Genomic DNA, 16,659 nt, shown 5'->3' on the forward strand with positions numbered 1-16,659 from the left:
CCAAGGTCACTAGCTAGTAAGAAATTTAAACTCCTACTTCTGACTCTAGAATCCATGTTTTTAACCACTATTCTACATTTCCTTGTTTTTGTCCTAATTTTGTTTCCAAATTAAATTTTGGGAACACTTTGCAGATTTCAGGTAAAAAAAATTAGCATTTTGATTGAAACTGCCTTATATAATTAAAACACTTTTATCACATAAACCAGGAGTTTGTAAATGTTTAATGAGCCAAGCTGTTTCACCCCTGCTAGCAAACTTAAAGAGTAGTGATCATATCTTGCCCTTATTTCAGGGAGTGGTCAATGCACACTGGTTTAATGTACGGTCTCTATCTTCAATTAACCCCCTTCTTCACTGGCTGAACCCACAAATATACCTGAAGTTCTCTGGTGTCAGCCATACCTCCCACACTCCTCGATACTCCTTCTCAAGGGTCCTGGCTTACAGAGCTGACTGTGGCATGATAGTAACTTGACCCCTGACTCATTTTGACTCACGTATCCCAAAACATATACTCGAAGTTTCCCTTCCCCGTTGTTGAATTCTGGCCCAAAGTGCTATCAACAACAAAATGGCTTTTGGTTTTCCAGAGGAAGACCGTTAACAGTGAAATTTTTAAAACTCTGTACAGATTGCTTGGCTCTGGTTCTATTCCCAAACTGCTGATGTTATTTCCAATCTTAACCGAGTCCTCCCACAATTCCTTCTTAGCCCATTTTTGGTCCCAAAATTCAGCCTCTAGTCCTCATCTCTCGCTAATTATCCTTTGAAACAAAGCTCAAGTATCCCCAGCCCTCACCTACACACCCAAAACAAAACTTGCAATTAGATGTGTTCCTGTTTGGGCTTTCTGGTGACCTGTATACACACAAATAGCATTGGGCTGGCCCAAAAGTTCATTCGGGTTTTCCGTAACATCCTTAGGAAATATTTAGAATACAATGAGATGGCCTGTAAGCTTAGAGTCTAGTGAGGAACACAGGCATTACTTTTTACCCTGATGCAAAGTCAATTAAACAGCTTAGAAAAACAAAGGTTCAGAAAACCACTGTAAAACCAAGCCAGAGGGCGGGGAAGCAGATTACGAAGGCACACACTCTTGAGCCCATAAAATAGAAGGCAGCCTAGTACAGTGAGAAAGCACGGATTAGGGGTCAGAAACCTAATTTCCAGCCCTACCCCTACCAGTTACCTCCTGTAGTCTTGGAAAAGTCACTATTTTTTTTCTTATGAATTTATTTACTTTTGGCTGTGTTGAGTCTTCGTTGCTGTGTGTGGGCTCTCCCTAGTTGCAACTAGCAGGGGCTACTCTTCACTGCGGTGCATGGGCTTCTCATTGCAGTGGCTTCTCTTGTTGCAGAGCATGGGCTCTAGGCACGCAGGCTCAGTAGTTGTGGCACAGGGGCTTACTTGCTCCATGGCATGTAGGATCTTCCCGGACCAGGGCTCGAACCCGTATCCCCTGCATTGGCAGGCAGATCCTTAACCACTGTGCCACCAGGCAAGCCTGAAAAGTCACTATTTTTTTAGCCACAAAAATATTTACTGGGCTTCCCTGGTGGCGCAGTGGTTTAGAGTCCGCCTGCCGATGCAGGGGAAAACGGGCTTGTGCCCCAGTCCGGGAAGATCCCAAGTGCCGCGGAGCGGCTGGGCCCGTGAGCCATGGCCGCTGAGCCTGCGTGTCCGGAACCTGTGCTCCCCAACAGGAGAGGTCACGACAGTGAGAGACCATGTACCGAGAGAAAAAAAAAAAAAACCTTACTATTTCAACAACCTTCTAATTGGTCTCTATGCCCCCCACCCACTCCTCTTAAACTATCATAAAAAAAACAACTATGTTTAGGCGTATCAGTTCTGGAGCCAAGAATGCATGGGTTGAAATCCCAGCTTCATCATTTACAAGTTATATAACTTTGTCATGTGTAAATGAGATTATCTCCACTTCATGAAGTTGTTGTGGTATTAAATAACACTCTATGCTTAGAATACCCAGGCTCAACAAATGTTAAACGTCACCTCACCACTTTTAAAATTCTAGTAATTCTCTATTGCCTACAGAATCACACCCAAATTCCCAAGCAAAGTAACACAAAAGCCTCCAAATAAGACTCCAAATTAGTAATCCCAGCTCCCATCACATGCTCCATTCTACTACCAGGCATTACGCGGAAAACTAAACAGAGAAGTTAAGAAATTTAACATACACCATACAACTACCTAGGCAGTTTGGCTGAGTTGGTGCTTCTTAACCACGGCCACCTAATGGTTATTCAACTCCCTATGTGGATCCAAAATCCCATTCCTGCAGGCCTGTGTCAAACATTTCTACAAGGTCAATGTGTGGTCAGACAAAACACCAAGTTCATAGGCAGTGTATGTCATCCTACCTTCAAAATATTAAAATCTATACATTAACTGTGATTTTAAAAGTTTGCATTTTTTGAACCAATGTATCTCAAAGAAATCTAACTGGCAAGAACAGACTTAGGCTCATATTTTATGTCATGTACCATCTGACTATTGAAAAAAAAACTGGATTATGACAACCCATCTGAGCATGTTCTTCCAACAAAAATTAAAAGAATTTTAGTATCCAAGTCCTTTTTTAGAAAGTTAATGCAATGCAAATAAGAACATCTAACTAACAGAATTAACAACAAACCAAAGTAATTTTGTTACATAAATTAACCCATTTATTATAGGCTAGCAACGTATCAAATGGTGGTGCTTCTACTGGTCCTTCAATTCCTTCAGTCTTCTGATGGCAGACTTTACTGTGACGGCAGAAGTGGTGCTGGAAAGAAAAACAAATTTGGTTCCAAAACTAGTTAACATGTAGAATGGCAAATGAGAAATGTGCCTCATTTTTACATTACAATCTTAATGACGATGATGGCATCTATTAACAGCCACGTCTTCAGAACCCGAATCTCATGCATCTGATTTCTCAGACAGCGGAGCATGAAATTAACATGAAGGAATGACTACAAGAGGCTGACTGAACTCATTAAAAGAGAACGGACAGAATGTCCGAAGAAACTAATAAATTGTAAGATGGTACGGTGAGATATCAAGAAAACAATGACTAAGGTAGTAAAGCAGACTACAGGACACTGTGGAAATGACAGAAGAATGTTTTGCCACAACACTCAGGAACCGCACCTGAAAAACATACACCCACCCCACCCCCACGTGGTAGATGAATGCTAATTTAACCATCAGGGCCAAGAGAGCAACCAACTCCCCACTTCCCCTTTCATCCTCACAGACACTCCCACAGGTGCTTTTATGTATATCCACATTATCATTTCAACATTTTCCAACGTTTTACACTGTTTCCATTTTAAATTTAAATTTAACAAAAATCAACAACTTCAACTACACTAGCCAAGTCCCTTAACTGTATGTAAGTGACTATTGTATTGGACAGCGCAAGTCCACACACTAGCTAGAGGAAAAACATGTCAACCTGCAGGGTCAGCAATGAACTCCAAGGTTAGCGGCCTTCAAGAGTGGCCTGAGTTTCCAGGAACGGATAAACTCAGGAGTCCACACAATCAATAACCAGCACAGAGGTTTATCACAGCAATAAATCACCTGGCCCTTGTCAGTCACAAAGCTGAAAAAGTCCAACCAATACTGTTTAGAGTGGCAAAGGCGTGGTGGCCCAGACGGCCTCAATACACATACAGTAATAAGCTAACTGACCTCTTAGTTTTTATAAAAACAGCCTGCCACACAAGTGTTCAGCAGTCAGCCCAACTAACAGACCTGTTAAACAAACTAGCCCATCCAGCAACAAACCTGGAATTTCGACATGCTCCAAACACTTCCAAATACCATAAAGAAATGGACTCACTTGTAGGTCCACGCACCACCAGCTACTGTTTTCATGCAGGAACCACAGTGCCAAATGCCCACAGCTCGTCTCTTCATCTTGGTCTGTAAAAGACAATCAATTTTTCCTATGACCAAAGAAGAGCCTTTTATATAATAAACATCCAGGGGTCTAAATTACACTAGAAAACTAAAGCTGGTGTATTTTATGTAGCTATTCATGTTTTTTCTAATTTCAAGTTCGCTGGTGCAAAATTTGCATTCACCATGGTGACACTTCCAGGGATGTGGAAGACCCTTCCCTCCCCCCAAAACAAGCATTGCCATAACAGTACTTTTGCGCACAATAAATACAAATATATAACAAAAATCTCTAGCAACATCAGTAGACAAAACACAGAACATGTCCCACAAAGCAGGTTTGGTTTCGGCTGGGGCTGCCAAATAATTTTTCCCCCTTTAGCTCCCAAATAGTTTTCTTTAAATGAAAAGCGTTTGACAAAACCTGAAATTACAAACAATACTCTTATCTCATAACGGGTCACCAATGGTATGTGCAACTCTAACCGCTCAACAACTTAGAACCAGCAAACCATTTATAAACTTCCTTCAAGAGAGGGCTCACTTCAGAAGGAAACCTTCCCTCCCTCTCCCCCCCTGCCCCAGCGCCCATCTTACCTTGCCACAGAAGGAGCAAGTGTACTTGGCGTGCTGGCTGATTTCAATTTTCTTCACCATTTTCCTCAGGGAGGCACCATAACGGGTCCCGTATTTGCCCACGATTCCGACCTTCTTGGTGCGTTTCGCCTGTTAAGAATGAGATAAAAGAGAAACCAGCGATATTAGGACCAAGAAACGTTGACTTCGCCCCTCCACCAAGTCCCGGGGCCTCCGTACGCCATTCTTCCACCCACCCAGCCCCCGCCTGTCACGTAGCTCCCCCCATTCCACCCCATCCCGGTAAAACCAGGACCGACGGTGGGCCCGGTGCTCCGAGGGCACCCGGTTAACCCGGCCGGACGCGCCAGCCCACCCCGCCAATCCGCTCCAGGCCGCGTCCGAAAGGAGCGGCGAGGGTACAGAGGCCGGGGACACGGCACAGAGCGGGCGAGCAAGAGAGGTAGGTTAGGACGAAGAAACAAACAAAAAAAAGGATAGATGCAAGCAGATACACATCTAGGCCTCACCCGGGAGCAACACTCACCATGACGCAGCAACCAAGTCCAAGCCTAGAGAGGAAGTGGCCAACTGCGCAGGCGCGGTTTTAGGCGGTCAAGCGGAAGTGGAGGGCTGGGAGGCCCAGCTAGGAACTGAACTCTATGGTTCGGAGGTTTTTCTCATTCCGGGTGCCTCCCGGAGGGTGTGGCTGGACGCTTCTGAGACAGGTTTACTCTTTCACAGGTTGTAGCAACAAACTGTGTAGCCGAAGCACTTTCCCACATCGACATTATCTGACACATATCTCACGAAATCCTGCAAAGCAGGTACGATTTCCGTCATTTTTATGGACAAGATTCAGAATTTAAGTGACTTGCTCACTGGCGCTTGGCTTAGATAAGGGCTTAGATCTTATGATTCCAAATCTCATTGCTTTCTACAGTATGCCTTCTAAAAGCGGCAGGCCCTGTGCAGGGGGCCGGCACAGAGGTGACTAAAGACCAAGGCTCCACTCATAAGTTACAGTCCAGCCAGAGGAAGCCATATGACCACATTAACAAGTTATAAAACCGATCAGAGCTGTGAAGGAAGGAAGATGGTTCCACCGACTCCTAAAACGGAAGAGCCTTGGGTTCCCTGAGGAAAGTCAGATCCGAAGGCTCGGGAGGAGTGAACCATGTAAGTCTTTCAGCTTCTCCCTCCATCTCAGTTCTGATGGCCTACCTCCCGCTTCATTTCAGAATCCACTCCCACGGCCCCATCCTCAGCTGGTCCCTGCCTGAAACCTTAAGCCCCAGCATCTCACTCTTGAACCACATCTATTATCTTTCCTTCCAGCTCCTTCATAAGGGTCAGCAGAGAAGAGCTAGGTTTCTGGTTAAGGCCAGGAACTGAAGGGTATGTTCAAATAAAGAGGCTGGGAACATGTAGAACACGCTCTTGAAAGTTTTGCTGCCTTTTCTCAGAAGATGGTTACGCCCGAGGAGAGGAAGCTCAGAGAATTTTGAAATAAAAGTGTAAGGGAGGATCCATGATTTAGGAGCTAAGAAAGACCATGAGGGCCGAAAGGCATTGTGGGATTACTTGACCTTGTTTCCAGTCAGAATTCAGGTTAAAAACTGGCTTCACGGGCTTCCCTGGTGGTGCAGTGGTTGAGAGTCGGCCTGCCGATGCAGGGGACACGGGTTCATGCCCCGGTTCGGGAGGATCCCACATGCCCCGGAGCGTCTGGGCCCGTGAGCCATGGCCGCTGGGCCTGCGCGTCCGGAGCCTGTGCTCCACAACGGGAGAGGCCACAACAGTGAGAGGCCCGCGTAACGCAAAAAAAAAAAAAAAAAAAAAAAGGCTTCAGTTCACAAATGACTGTGCATGTGTTCATGGCTCATGGTATATTAAAATTCTACAAGCCACCTGGCTTCAGCAGACAATTAACCACCAATCCTCGCTATTGAATATGGGCAGGGAAATTAAAAACTGGTTCTCTGGTTTGTTCTCTTGGATCCCACAAGGTATAAAAAACTTCCTGGTAGGAGGTTTTCATTTTCTTATAACCCTTTTCTTTACAGTCATACTGACTTATGCTGTATTTCATCTAGTACTCCGTGGTTTTCCCTACTGTTGTAAACCTGTGACTAAGACTTTTTTGTCCAAGGAGACCTGGGACCAACAGGTCCGACCTTCCACTCTCATAATAGAGAAACATGTTAAACTTTAACCCTGAGATTAACAAAAGTGTACACCCAGAAAGAATGGCTTCTTGGTAGGGGTGACATCGCCTCCCCGTCTGGTCAACAGTTAAAGAAACCCTCCCAAAGTTAACCTGGTTCCTTCCCTTTCTAGACTCTTTAAGGCTGTTGTTGTTCTCATTTTGGCCCGTGTTTGTTTAACCTTTTGGTTAAGTGTCTTCTAGGCTCCCAACAGTTTGAAGTAAGGCTCACTATGGCTCAAGGTATTCAACCCATTCCAGCAGATAGTGGCCCAGGTCCCCACAGGTCCTTGGAACAGTCAGCGAGGGACTTCTACACCTCTAGGGTAGGCTACGGTCGGCGGCCCCTGTCCAGCAGGAAGAAGTTTCAGAAGAAGAGACCTGCGGCCCCTTCCCCCTTAAGAATAAGGGTGTAGGGGCTTCCCTGGTGGCGCAGTGGTTGGGAGTCTGCCTGCCGATGCAGGGGACACGGGTTCGTGCCCCAGTCCGGGAAGATCCCACATGCCGCGGAGCGGCTGGGCCCGTGAGCCATGGCCTCTGAGCCTGCGCGTCCGGAGCCTGTGCTCCGCAACGGGAGAGGCCACAACAGTGAGAGGCCCGCGTACCGCAAAAAAAAAAGAATAGGGGTGTAGAATCTCTCCGGGGGAATGAGACAGGCTGCGACCTGGGACCCTTCGCTGCCGCGCTTGCACCTGGACACACCTCTCCTCCAACAACAAAATACAAAGAGACCGTACGGGACTAAAAATAACTGCGTGCCTGACCAGGTGGGGCAAATTCTGGACAAAAGATACAAAAGACCAATAAAGCCCAACTGCCATTTCTGAAGAGCCAGGAGCAAAAACTGGGTGAAGGGAGCAAAGGCAGGGTACTGAGCATGCCCCCTGCACTCAACACCACCAGAGGGGTGGGCAAAACACCTAAGCCGCCCCTCCAGTCCGACCCCTCAACACACCCCTGCCCTCGCCCCACGTAAGGAACCTGCTCTCCCCACCCCTGCAGTTCCCGAGCAAGCAAGGAAACCTGTTGTTAGTTCTCACTCCTCCTTGCTGCAGCAGGGGCCACAGTAAAACCTTACCTGACAAAAGAAAACCCCCACACACCTTGCAGACAGTTACATACTTCGAATTTCATACGGTTGCGATCTTTCAACCCTTCAAGATTTGAGTACAGGATCGGTAGAGTTGTTACCGACCAGGGTTCTTGGCCTCCTTAAGCAATAGAAATTGATCAGAGGCCAGACAAGAATTCAGGCAAGGCTTTATTGGGGCCCCTGCTGCAGCAGGGGGGATGGAGAAGAAACAACAGGTTCCCTTGCTTGCTTGCTCCCTGAGTGGGAGCCAGCTGGTTCCTCTTATGGGGTGTGGGTAGGGGTGTGTCCAGGGGCCCGGCGGAGGGGTGGCTTAGAAGGTGTTGTGTGCGGGCGTATGTGCAGTACCCTGCTTTTGCTCCTGGCTCTTCAAAAGTAGCAGCTGGGTGTTTTGGTCTCTTTGTATCTTTTGTGCAGAATTTGCCCCAGCTGCGCATGCACGCAGTTATTTTTAGCACCATATAGTTTCTTTGTATTTTGTTGTCCAGATGCAAGCACTGCAGCGAAGGGCCCCAGGTCCTAGCCTGTCTCACTGGGGCTCAAAGCAGCAGAAGTGATAACAGTAATGCCAGCTGGCATGTTCTGGAAGGTACCATATGGTGGGCACTGTTCTGAGTATTTTACATGGATGTTCACATTTACTTTTCACTATGATCCTTTGAGATGGGAAGAATCATTATCTTCATCATTAGGATAAAGAGAGGAGGTCTTATGTTATGGTAAGGAACATAGGTCTGGTTTCAAAGCAGGGCTCTGCTATTTACCCCTTGTGAGACCTCTGATGAGTTGTTTTACTTTTCTCTGTGTCGGTTTCCTCAACTGTAAAATCTGAATACTTATAATACCTACCTCATGATGTTGTTGTAAAGAGCCAGTGAGTTGAACACATGACAAGCATTTGCCACAGTGCCTGGAACATAGTAAATACTATACAGTTTTAACTATTACTGTTATCATTTCAGATGGAGAGACTACCACTCAGAGAAGTTAAGTACTTTGTCCAAGGGCACACAGCAGTGTGGTGGAACTAGAACTGAAATCCACATCTATCTGACCCCAAAGTAAGTTCTGTTAATTGTTGGCTTATACCACTCCAAGTTGTAATATTTAGTGCACTGAACTAAATCATAGCAGAAGACGTTCTTAACTTGGAATCGGGTCTCTGGCACTTGGTCCAGGGCAGGCTCTCTGACTACCTTGTGGTATGACTTTGGGTTAGCCACGGTCCCTGCATGGCCTGGAGAACCACCTCCTGCCTCCCAGCACTTACCATCTTTACAATGAGGGGCTGGACAAGATGACCTCTAGGGTCGCATCCAGTTCATGTGTTCTGTGATTCCAGGAAGAGTTTCCAGACTTTGAGTGCTGTTGGGACAGAGGACTGACCGGGCAATTTGTGTTCTCACCATCCTGTAGACTTTTTGTGTGGAACAAAAGCAGTTCTCTCTTTACCCTCCCTGTTCTGTTATGCCAGCTCTGGCTATGTAATTCCAGAGAAAAAGCAAAAAGTCTACTTTTCTGTGGTTGTGGGTAGTGGGAATATTTAAATTGAGTTTTGTTTTTATACATTTCTGCATTTTCTAATTATCTTTTATAATGAGTATGTATTTATAATTGGAAAAAAAATTTTTTTAAGTCCATTAGCAGTGAGTACACCTAGCTCTCATCATGGTTTCTAATATCATTCTGTTACACGATGAAAGGAACCAGGGCTCCTTGGAGAAATGACTGATTCTAGGACTGGGGCAGAACATGTACAAGATGAGCCTGGAGCATCTTGTAGTGCCAGAAAGTAAAGGAGTGCTCAAAACACAAAAAGCAGAAAAACCCTGCTGTGATGGAGCTACGTCAAAGAGCCATGGGAACCAATTGAAAGAACTCCCAATGGATAAGTCTGGAAATTTTTGAGCAAAAAATAAAGTTTTATTGATTTTTAACCCAAAGTAGAAAATAAATGTCCATGAGTTCATGCTGATATAAATAAATGGTTGAATAAATAAATAAATAAATGGGGAGAATCTCTCTTGCAGAAGAATTCTAGACAATTTTTGTGGATTCTGTGCCCTCTAGGAAGGGGGATATAACTCCTCACTCCTTAAGTGTGGGCTGTGCAGAGTAACTTCTTCCAAAGAGCACAAAAAAGGGGAAAAAAAGAGTAACTTTAGAGTGGAGAAACTGCCAAACAGGTCAAGGTCAATATCAAACAGTCGTAAATCATGGAGAGAGTATGTCCTTCTGCTAGATGTGGTGACAATGGCACTTTATTTTTGTGATCCTCCTCCCCCAAACCCATAACCCCAGTCTAGTCACGAAAAAAAAAATCAGACAAATTCCAATAGTGGGGTGTCCACAAAATACTTGACCGGCACTCCCCTAAACTGTTAAGATCATAAAAAGCAAGAGAGTCTGAGAAACTGTCACAGCCAAGGGGAGCTTAAGGCGACATGATGACTAAATGTAAAAATGAGATCCTGGAACAGAAGAAGACGTTAGGTAAAAACTAAGGCGCTCTGAATAAACTATACATTTAAGGTAATAATAATGTATCAATATTGGTTCATTGATTATAATGAATGTACCATACTAATGTAAGATGTTAATAACAGGGGGACCTGGGTGAGAAAGTATATGGGAACTGTCTGTACTATCTCTTCAATTTCTTTATAAATCTAAAACTTTTCTAAAAATAAAGTCTATTTGAAAAGCAACAAGCCAAGGTCACCACAAGTCAACTCCCTGAAGACAGGGCCTCAGCTGTCCACCTCTGCATCCCAGGACTGAGCACAGAGCCTGGCACATCAGTGGTAATGGATATGTATTGAGTGGGGAAGTGTTACCTTAGACATAATGTATAATGGTGACGATGGGTTTTATTTATCTGGGCTTCTCTGCCTTACAAGGTCAATCCACTTATGTTAGAACTAAAGAAAGGCTTTAGAGATAACATAGCTCCAACTGGAAACTGAAGCCCAGCGAGGTCAAATGACTTGCCCAAGGTCATACAGTCAATAAATGACTTCCAGACTAGTGCTCTTTCTACTATATCACAAGATTCAAGCTGTTTCCTCAGCTGCAAAATGAGCATACCATAACTTCTAAGGTTCTTGGGACAATTAAATAATTTCTGTGAGGTACCTGGTGGGCATTTCTAAATGATGGCTATTATTGTTGAGATGGTGATGATGATACATGATTTCAATGTCTCTTGATGCCTTTTCAATCCTATTTTCTGTTCTGCCACACTCAGGGAACTTCAACATATCTCCTTTCTACTTCTTCTTAAAAATATACGCACCTCTTGTCTCCTTAATTTCTTTAGCTTGAGCACAATGAGACTATTATAGTCATGGCTACTGCCACCGGCTACATGGCCACTGCCGATGGAGTAGGGTGTACTCAGTGTCCCTCAGTTTCACCAGAGGCTCCACCCACACATTCTCTGTCCCTTTAGGGTGGAGGACGGCAAGGGGCCAAGGGAGCAAGTCTTCTCCAGAAGAGAAACACACTGCCTTTGGGGGACAATTTCTGGAAACCTTTCCACCCAAACTATGCCCTGTCTCCAGAAAACTAAATTAAAACGTATTAGTGCAAACAAACAGGACTGGTGAAGGAGTGTTGAGAAACAAGCACTTGAAAGTTCCCTGGTTGTCCAGTGGTTGGGACTCGGCACTTTCACTGTGGTGGTGTGGGTTCAATCCCTGGTCAGGGAACTAAGATCCTGCAAGCCGTGTGGCTTAGCCAAAAAAAAAAACAAAACAAACCCAAGCACTCTCATGGCCCTCCTGTTCCAGTCTGTGCCTCTAGGCCAGGCAGGAGTGGTGCTCACTTGTCCAGGGTGGGTGGGTAAGCACGGCCAGCCTCGCACTAGGGCAGCCCGAGCTGAGGTGAGCTCTCCTGGGCTGGCTCTAGAGTCTAATTCAGACCATCTTTTAGCACATTTACCATCGCCCACCCCATCTCCTGTATAGCCTCCTATGTCTCTGGCCTTCAAAGGGACACAGAGAGCAAGAGAAGAGAGGATGCATGAGTAGAAATGCAGTAGAGTGCCTGAAAATGAGACACTCCATTATAAGAGGAAGTCGTTGGGACTCCCCTGGTTGGTGCAGTGGTTAAGAATCCGCCTGCCAAGGCAGGGGACACAGGTTCGATTCCTGGTCTGGGAAGATCCCACATGCCGTGGAGCAACTGAACCGTGGGCCACAACTACTGAGCCTGAGCTCTAGAGCACGTGTGCCACAACTACGGAAGTCCGCACGCCTAGAGCCCGTGCTCCGCAACGAGAGAAGCCCGCGCACCACAACGAATGAAGAGTAGCCCCTGCCCGCCGAACTGGAGAAAGCCCGCGCGCAGCAACGAAGACCCAAGGCAGCCAAAAATAAATAAATAAAAGAGGAAATTGTTCATGTTCAGAGCAGTTTTTTCAAAACTCAACACTTCTCTTTAAATAGCAAGCTGGAGGATGTACAAGTAGCACTCTCAGGAAATCAGCCCTAAGTGACTCCAGAGAATTGTGCCTGGAGTCTCAATTTGTCCTACCTGTGGGCTAATAAATCTCCACCCCCATTAGAGGATCATCAGGTGTAGAAGTTGTTAACTGTGATGTGTGCCCATAAAAGTCTCAGTCAAAACCTCTGCTGAGGGCTTCTCTGGTGGCGCAGGGGTTGAGAGTCCGCCTGCCGATGCAGGGGACACGGGTTCGTGCCCCGGTCCGGGAAGATCCCACATGCCGCGGAGCGGCTGGGCACATAAGCCATGGCCGCTGAGCCTGCGCATCTGGAGCCTGTGCTCCGCAACGGGAGAGGCCACAACAGTGAGAGCCCCGCGTACCGCAAAACAAAACAAAACAAAACAAAAGCTCTGCTGAGGCACTCCTCCTCCACAGGAGCCCTCAAAATTCACTTTTTGCCTTTAGAAAAATAAATAAGTTAAAAGTCGCCTCCAGAGAAGAGTTCTTGTAGCTGCTGCATTGACCAGTCCTCTTGGGGGCATATGGAACATTTTATTCTTGAAAGAAATCTGAGGTGCAAGCATCATGATACATTCATCTCATGCTGGAGACAGAAAGGGCTTATCCCGGGGTCCCGGGGCCCATGTTGTTTCTTCACTTTGTGCCTGAAGAGCTCTTGCTCTCCCTTCTCTGATGGCCACAGACAAGAGCAAAGTCTGCATAGAACTGTCAGAGTACTGTAAGCCAGGCTCCGCTGGGAAGAGCTGACTCAGCAAGAGGAGGGAGAGGCTGCCAAGGCCAAGGCCTGGACACCTGGAAAGAATCATCTGTCTGAACTGGATTCAGCGCGTGGATTCCTTGCTTCCTCTCTTCTCTCTACAAATTTACTTTAAATTCATTCTAGTGGTTGGTCGTTTTTTTGAATGGACATTTCATAGAGAATTGACACAGGCAGTTAAATCCATCAGGGTGGGAGTTACTTGGCACCTCTTAAAAGGGATAAGGGAAAGCAATATGAAACAATGGCCAAATGTATTATGTAAAATGAGCCATTGTCAGTATGAAGCATTTGATACAATTTTTATAAAAGCAAATTCTCTGTATATTTACACAGATTTGTATACAAAGGGAATAAGTTACCAATGGCTTCATCCCAAATTGTTTATATTAGTTATTACCTCTAGGAAATAGGGCTTGGAGTAGGAGGGATGAGGATGTAGGACTTTCATTTTTTTATTTAGGCATTTCTAGATTAGTTTATTTTTCTATAAAATTTATAGTAGTGAATAGAGCAGTGGCTGAAGGGACAGGCTTTTCAATAAATGGTGCTGAGATAACTGCATATTCATATGGAAAAATATTAACCTTGACCTTATCTCACTCCATGTGCAAAAATAAACTCCAGTTGGATTGTACATCTAAACATTAAAAGCAGAACAATAAAGCTTCTAGAAGGTAATATATTCATAACTTTGGGGTCATGGTTACACAGGTTTTTATTTTATAAATATTTTAATAATATTTAATGATATTATAATTATTTTATAATATTTTGTTAAGCTGTAAATTTGTTTCATGAACTCTTTTGTATGTTCTGTTTCATCCCCCAAAAGAGGGGTTAAAAGGAAGAGGAAGAGTGCTTGGTACTCAATGTATCTGTTGAATGGGTTGCGGGGGGGGGGGGGGGATGTGGGCAGAGGGTGTCACAAAATCAGATAACTGTTAGCTGTCATAATACCCCAAAGACCGTGACTCACAGGCTTCTCAATGCTTTCTGCTATGATGAGGAATCCATTTCTTTCGCTGAGACCCGCCCCCCCGGAAGACGCAGCACCAAAATAAAACATAGGTATGGGGGCTTCCCTGGTGGCGCAGTGGTTGAGAGTCCGCCTGCCGATGCAGGGGACGCGGGTTCGGGCCCCGGTCCGGGAAGATCCCACATGCCGCGGAGCGCCTGGGCCCGTGAGCCATGGCCGCTGAGCCTGCGCGTCCCGAGCCTGTGCTCCGCAATGGGAGACGCCACAACGGTGAGAGGCCCACGTACCGCAAAACAACAACAACAAAAACAACAGCAACTTATCTTGGGGCTTCCCTCATGGCGCAGTGATTAAGAATCCACCTGCCAATGCAGGGGACGTGGGTTCGGGCCCCGGTCCGGGAAGATCCCACGTGCCGCGGAGCGGCTGGGCCCCTGAGCCATGGCCGCTGAGCCTGCGCGTCCCGAGCCTGTGCTCCGCAACGCGAGAGGCCACAACGGTGAGAGGCCCGCGTACCGCAGGAAAAAAAAAAAAAAAAAAACATAGGTATGAGAAACTGAGCCAGTGAATCCTCTTTAAGCTTCTAAGCATTTTTTTACATTGTAATCCTGAACTTGGTAAGAAGTCACAGGATAGGGTAAAAAAAATAAGGATAGACTTCTTTTCATCCCCTTTGCAGTTTAAACTTCAGTTAAAAAGAGCTTCAGAAAACATTGTTTCCCATAGACAAGAATGCACAGATAAGGCAAAACCCAGGAGCCGGGAAGGAGGGGAGGGCACCTCCAGGTCTGTTTCTCAGTTCTCCCTCTGACCTAGAAAAAGGCTCGTGGGAAGCCAAGACGGAAAAGACATGATTAATTCAAGCACAAGCGGATCAAGGCTAACAGGCTGCCTTTTGGAGTCTTCCTGACGCCGACCCTAGAGGCAGAAATTAACCAGGGTCATTCAGGGAGCAAGACTTCACTTGCTGACCCGGTGAGCAGAGGCAAAGCAGCTGCAGTGGGCCTTTAAGGGGAACATTGATGGCGGGGAGAGGAGTGGTATGAGATGCCCCCAGATTTTCTTCAATCCAACTGACGCTTCCAGAAAACATGGGAGGCCACTCTGTGTGGCAGGCCCGGGGTGAATGCAGCAGGTTATCTGTTAATTTAACTTAGAAGTGATTTTTCTAAGTGGCACGGTATGTCTCAAAATCACCTACACATTCATTTTTCCTTTGAATTGTACCCCTTGTATCCTAGCCATATCCCTGGAGTAAGGAGAGACTATTAATAGAAGTAGGAAATGAGATCCTAAGTAATTAAAGAACTTGACCAAATGCTGCCAGTGGAGCCCATGGAGAAGCTGTACCCACACTCCCCAGAGGCTCTGATAAGGGTGGAGGGAACAGCAGGCAGGAGGCAGCATCTCTGCAGATGTCCACAGACTCACAGGAGAGGGATTGTTCTTTTTTTTTTTTCCCTGCGGTATGCGGGCCTCTCAGCGCTGTGGCCTCTCCCGTTGCGGAGCACAGGCTCCGGACGCACAGGCTCAGCAGTCATGGTTCACGGGCCCAGCCACTCCGCGGCATGTGGGATCCTCCCGGACCAGGGCATGAACCCGTGTCCCCTGCATCGGCAGGCGGACTCTCAACCACTGCGCCACCAGGGAAGCCCTATTTTTAGTTTCTTAAGGAACCTCCATACTGTTCTTCATAGTGGCTGTATCAATTTACATTCCCACCAACAGTGCAAGACGGTTCCCTTTCCTCCACACCCTCTCCAGCACTTGTTGTTTGTAGATTTTCTGATGATGCCCATTCTAACTGGTGTGAGGTGATACCTCATTGTAGTTTTGATTTGCATTTCTCTAATAATTAGTGATGTTGAGCAGCTTTTCACGTGCTTCTTGGCCATCTGTATGTCTTCTTTGGAGAAATGTCTATTTAGGTCTTCTGCCCATCTTTGGATTGGGTTGTTTTTTTTTAATATTGAGCTGCATGAGCTGTTTATATATTTTGGAGATTAGTCCTTTGTCTGTTGATTCATTTGCAAATATTTCCTCCCATTCTGAGGGTTGTTTTCTCATCTTGTTTGTAGTTTGCTTTGCAAAAGCTTCTAAGTTTCATTAGGTCCCATTTGTTTATTTTTGTTTTTATTTCCATTACTCTAGGAGGTGGATCAAAAAAGATATTGCTGGGATTTATGTCAAAGAGTGTTCTTCCTATGTTTTCCTCTAAGAGTTTTATAGTGTCCAGTCTTACATTTAGGTCTCTAATCCATTTTGAGTTTAGTTTTCTGTATGGTGTTAGGGAGTGTTCTAATTTCATTCTTTTACATGTAGCTGTCCAGTTTTCCCAGCACCACTTATTGAAGAGACTGTCTTTTCTCCATTGTATATCCTTGCCTCCTTTGTCATAGAGTAGTTGACCATATGTGTGTGGGTTTATCTCTGGCCTTTCTATCCTGTTCCATTGATCTATATTTCTGTTTTTGTGCCAGTACCATATTGTCTTGATTAGTGTAACTTTGTAGTATAGTCTGAAGTCAGAGAGTTTGATTCCTCCAGCTCCGTTTTTTTCCCCTTAAGACTTCTTTGCCTATTCGGGGTCTTTTGTGTTTCCATACAAATTTTAAGATTTTTTGTTCTAGTTCTGTAAAAAATGCCACTGGTAATTTGATAG

The 16,659-nt window shown here is 45.5% G+C and overlaps 1 protein-coding gene across 1 annotated transcript; it reads right to left on the minus strand.

The window, feature by feature from the left end:
- Positions 1-2,670: 2,670 nt before the first annotated feature.
- RPL37A (ribosomal protein L37a) lies at positions 2,671-5,125 on the minus strand. The gene is made up of 4 exons (XM_032638541.1): positions 5,045-5,125; positions 4,519-4,647; positions 3,863-3,945; positions 2,671-2,797 (listed from the first exon to the last, which is right to left on the minus strand). Exons 1-4 carry the CDS (start codon positions 5,045-5,047, stop codon positions 2,734-2,736), a joined length of 279 nt encoding a protein of 92 aa, XP_032494432.1. The 5' UTR covers positions 5,048-5,125; the 3' UTR covers positions 2,671-2,733.
- Positions 5,126-16,659: the final 11,534 nt, after the last annotated feature.

The sequence above is a fragment of the Phocoena sinus genome, chromosome 7 (assembly GCF_008692025.1).
Source record: "Phocoena sinus isolate mPhoSin1 chromosome 7, mPhoSin1.pri, whole genome shotgun sequence".
Taxonomy (NCBI): domain Eukaryota; kingdom Metazoa; phylum Chordata; class Mammalia; order Artiodactyla; family Phocoenidae; genus Phocoena; species Phocoena sinus.

Coding starts and splice junctions, on each gene's coding strand:
- RPL37A (XM_032638541.1), bottom strand. Junction 3,946..4,518: donor CTTGCTCCTTCTGTGGCAAG/GTAAGATGGGCG, acceptor TGTCTTTTACAG/ACCAAGATGAAGAGACGAGC. Junction 2,798..3,862: donor GGTGGTGCGTGGACCTACAA/GTGAGTCCATTT, acceptor TTTTCTTTCCAG/CACCACTTCTGCCGTCACAG.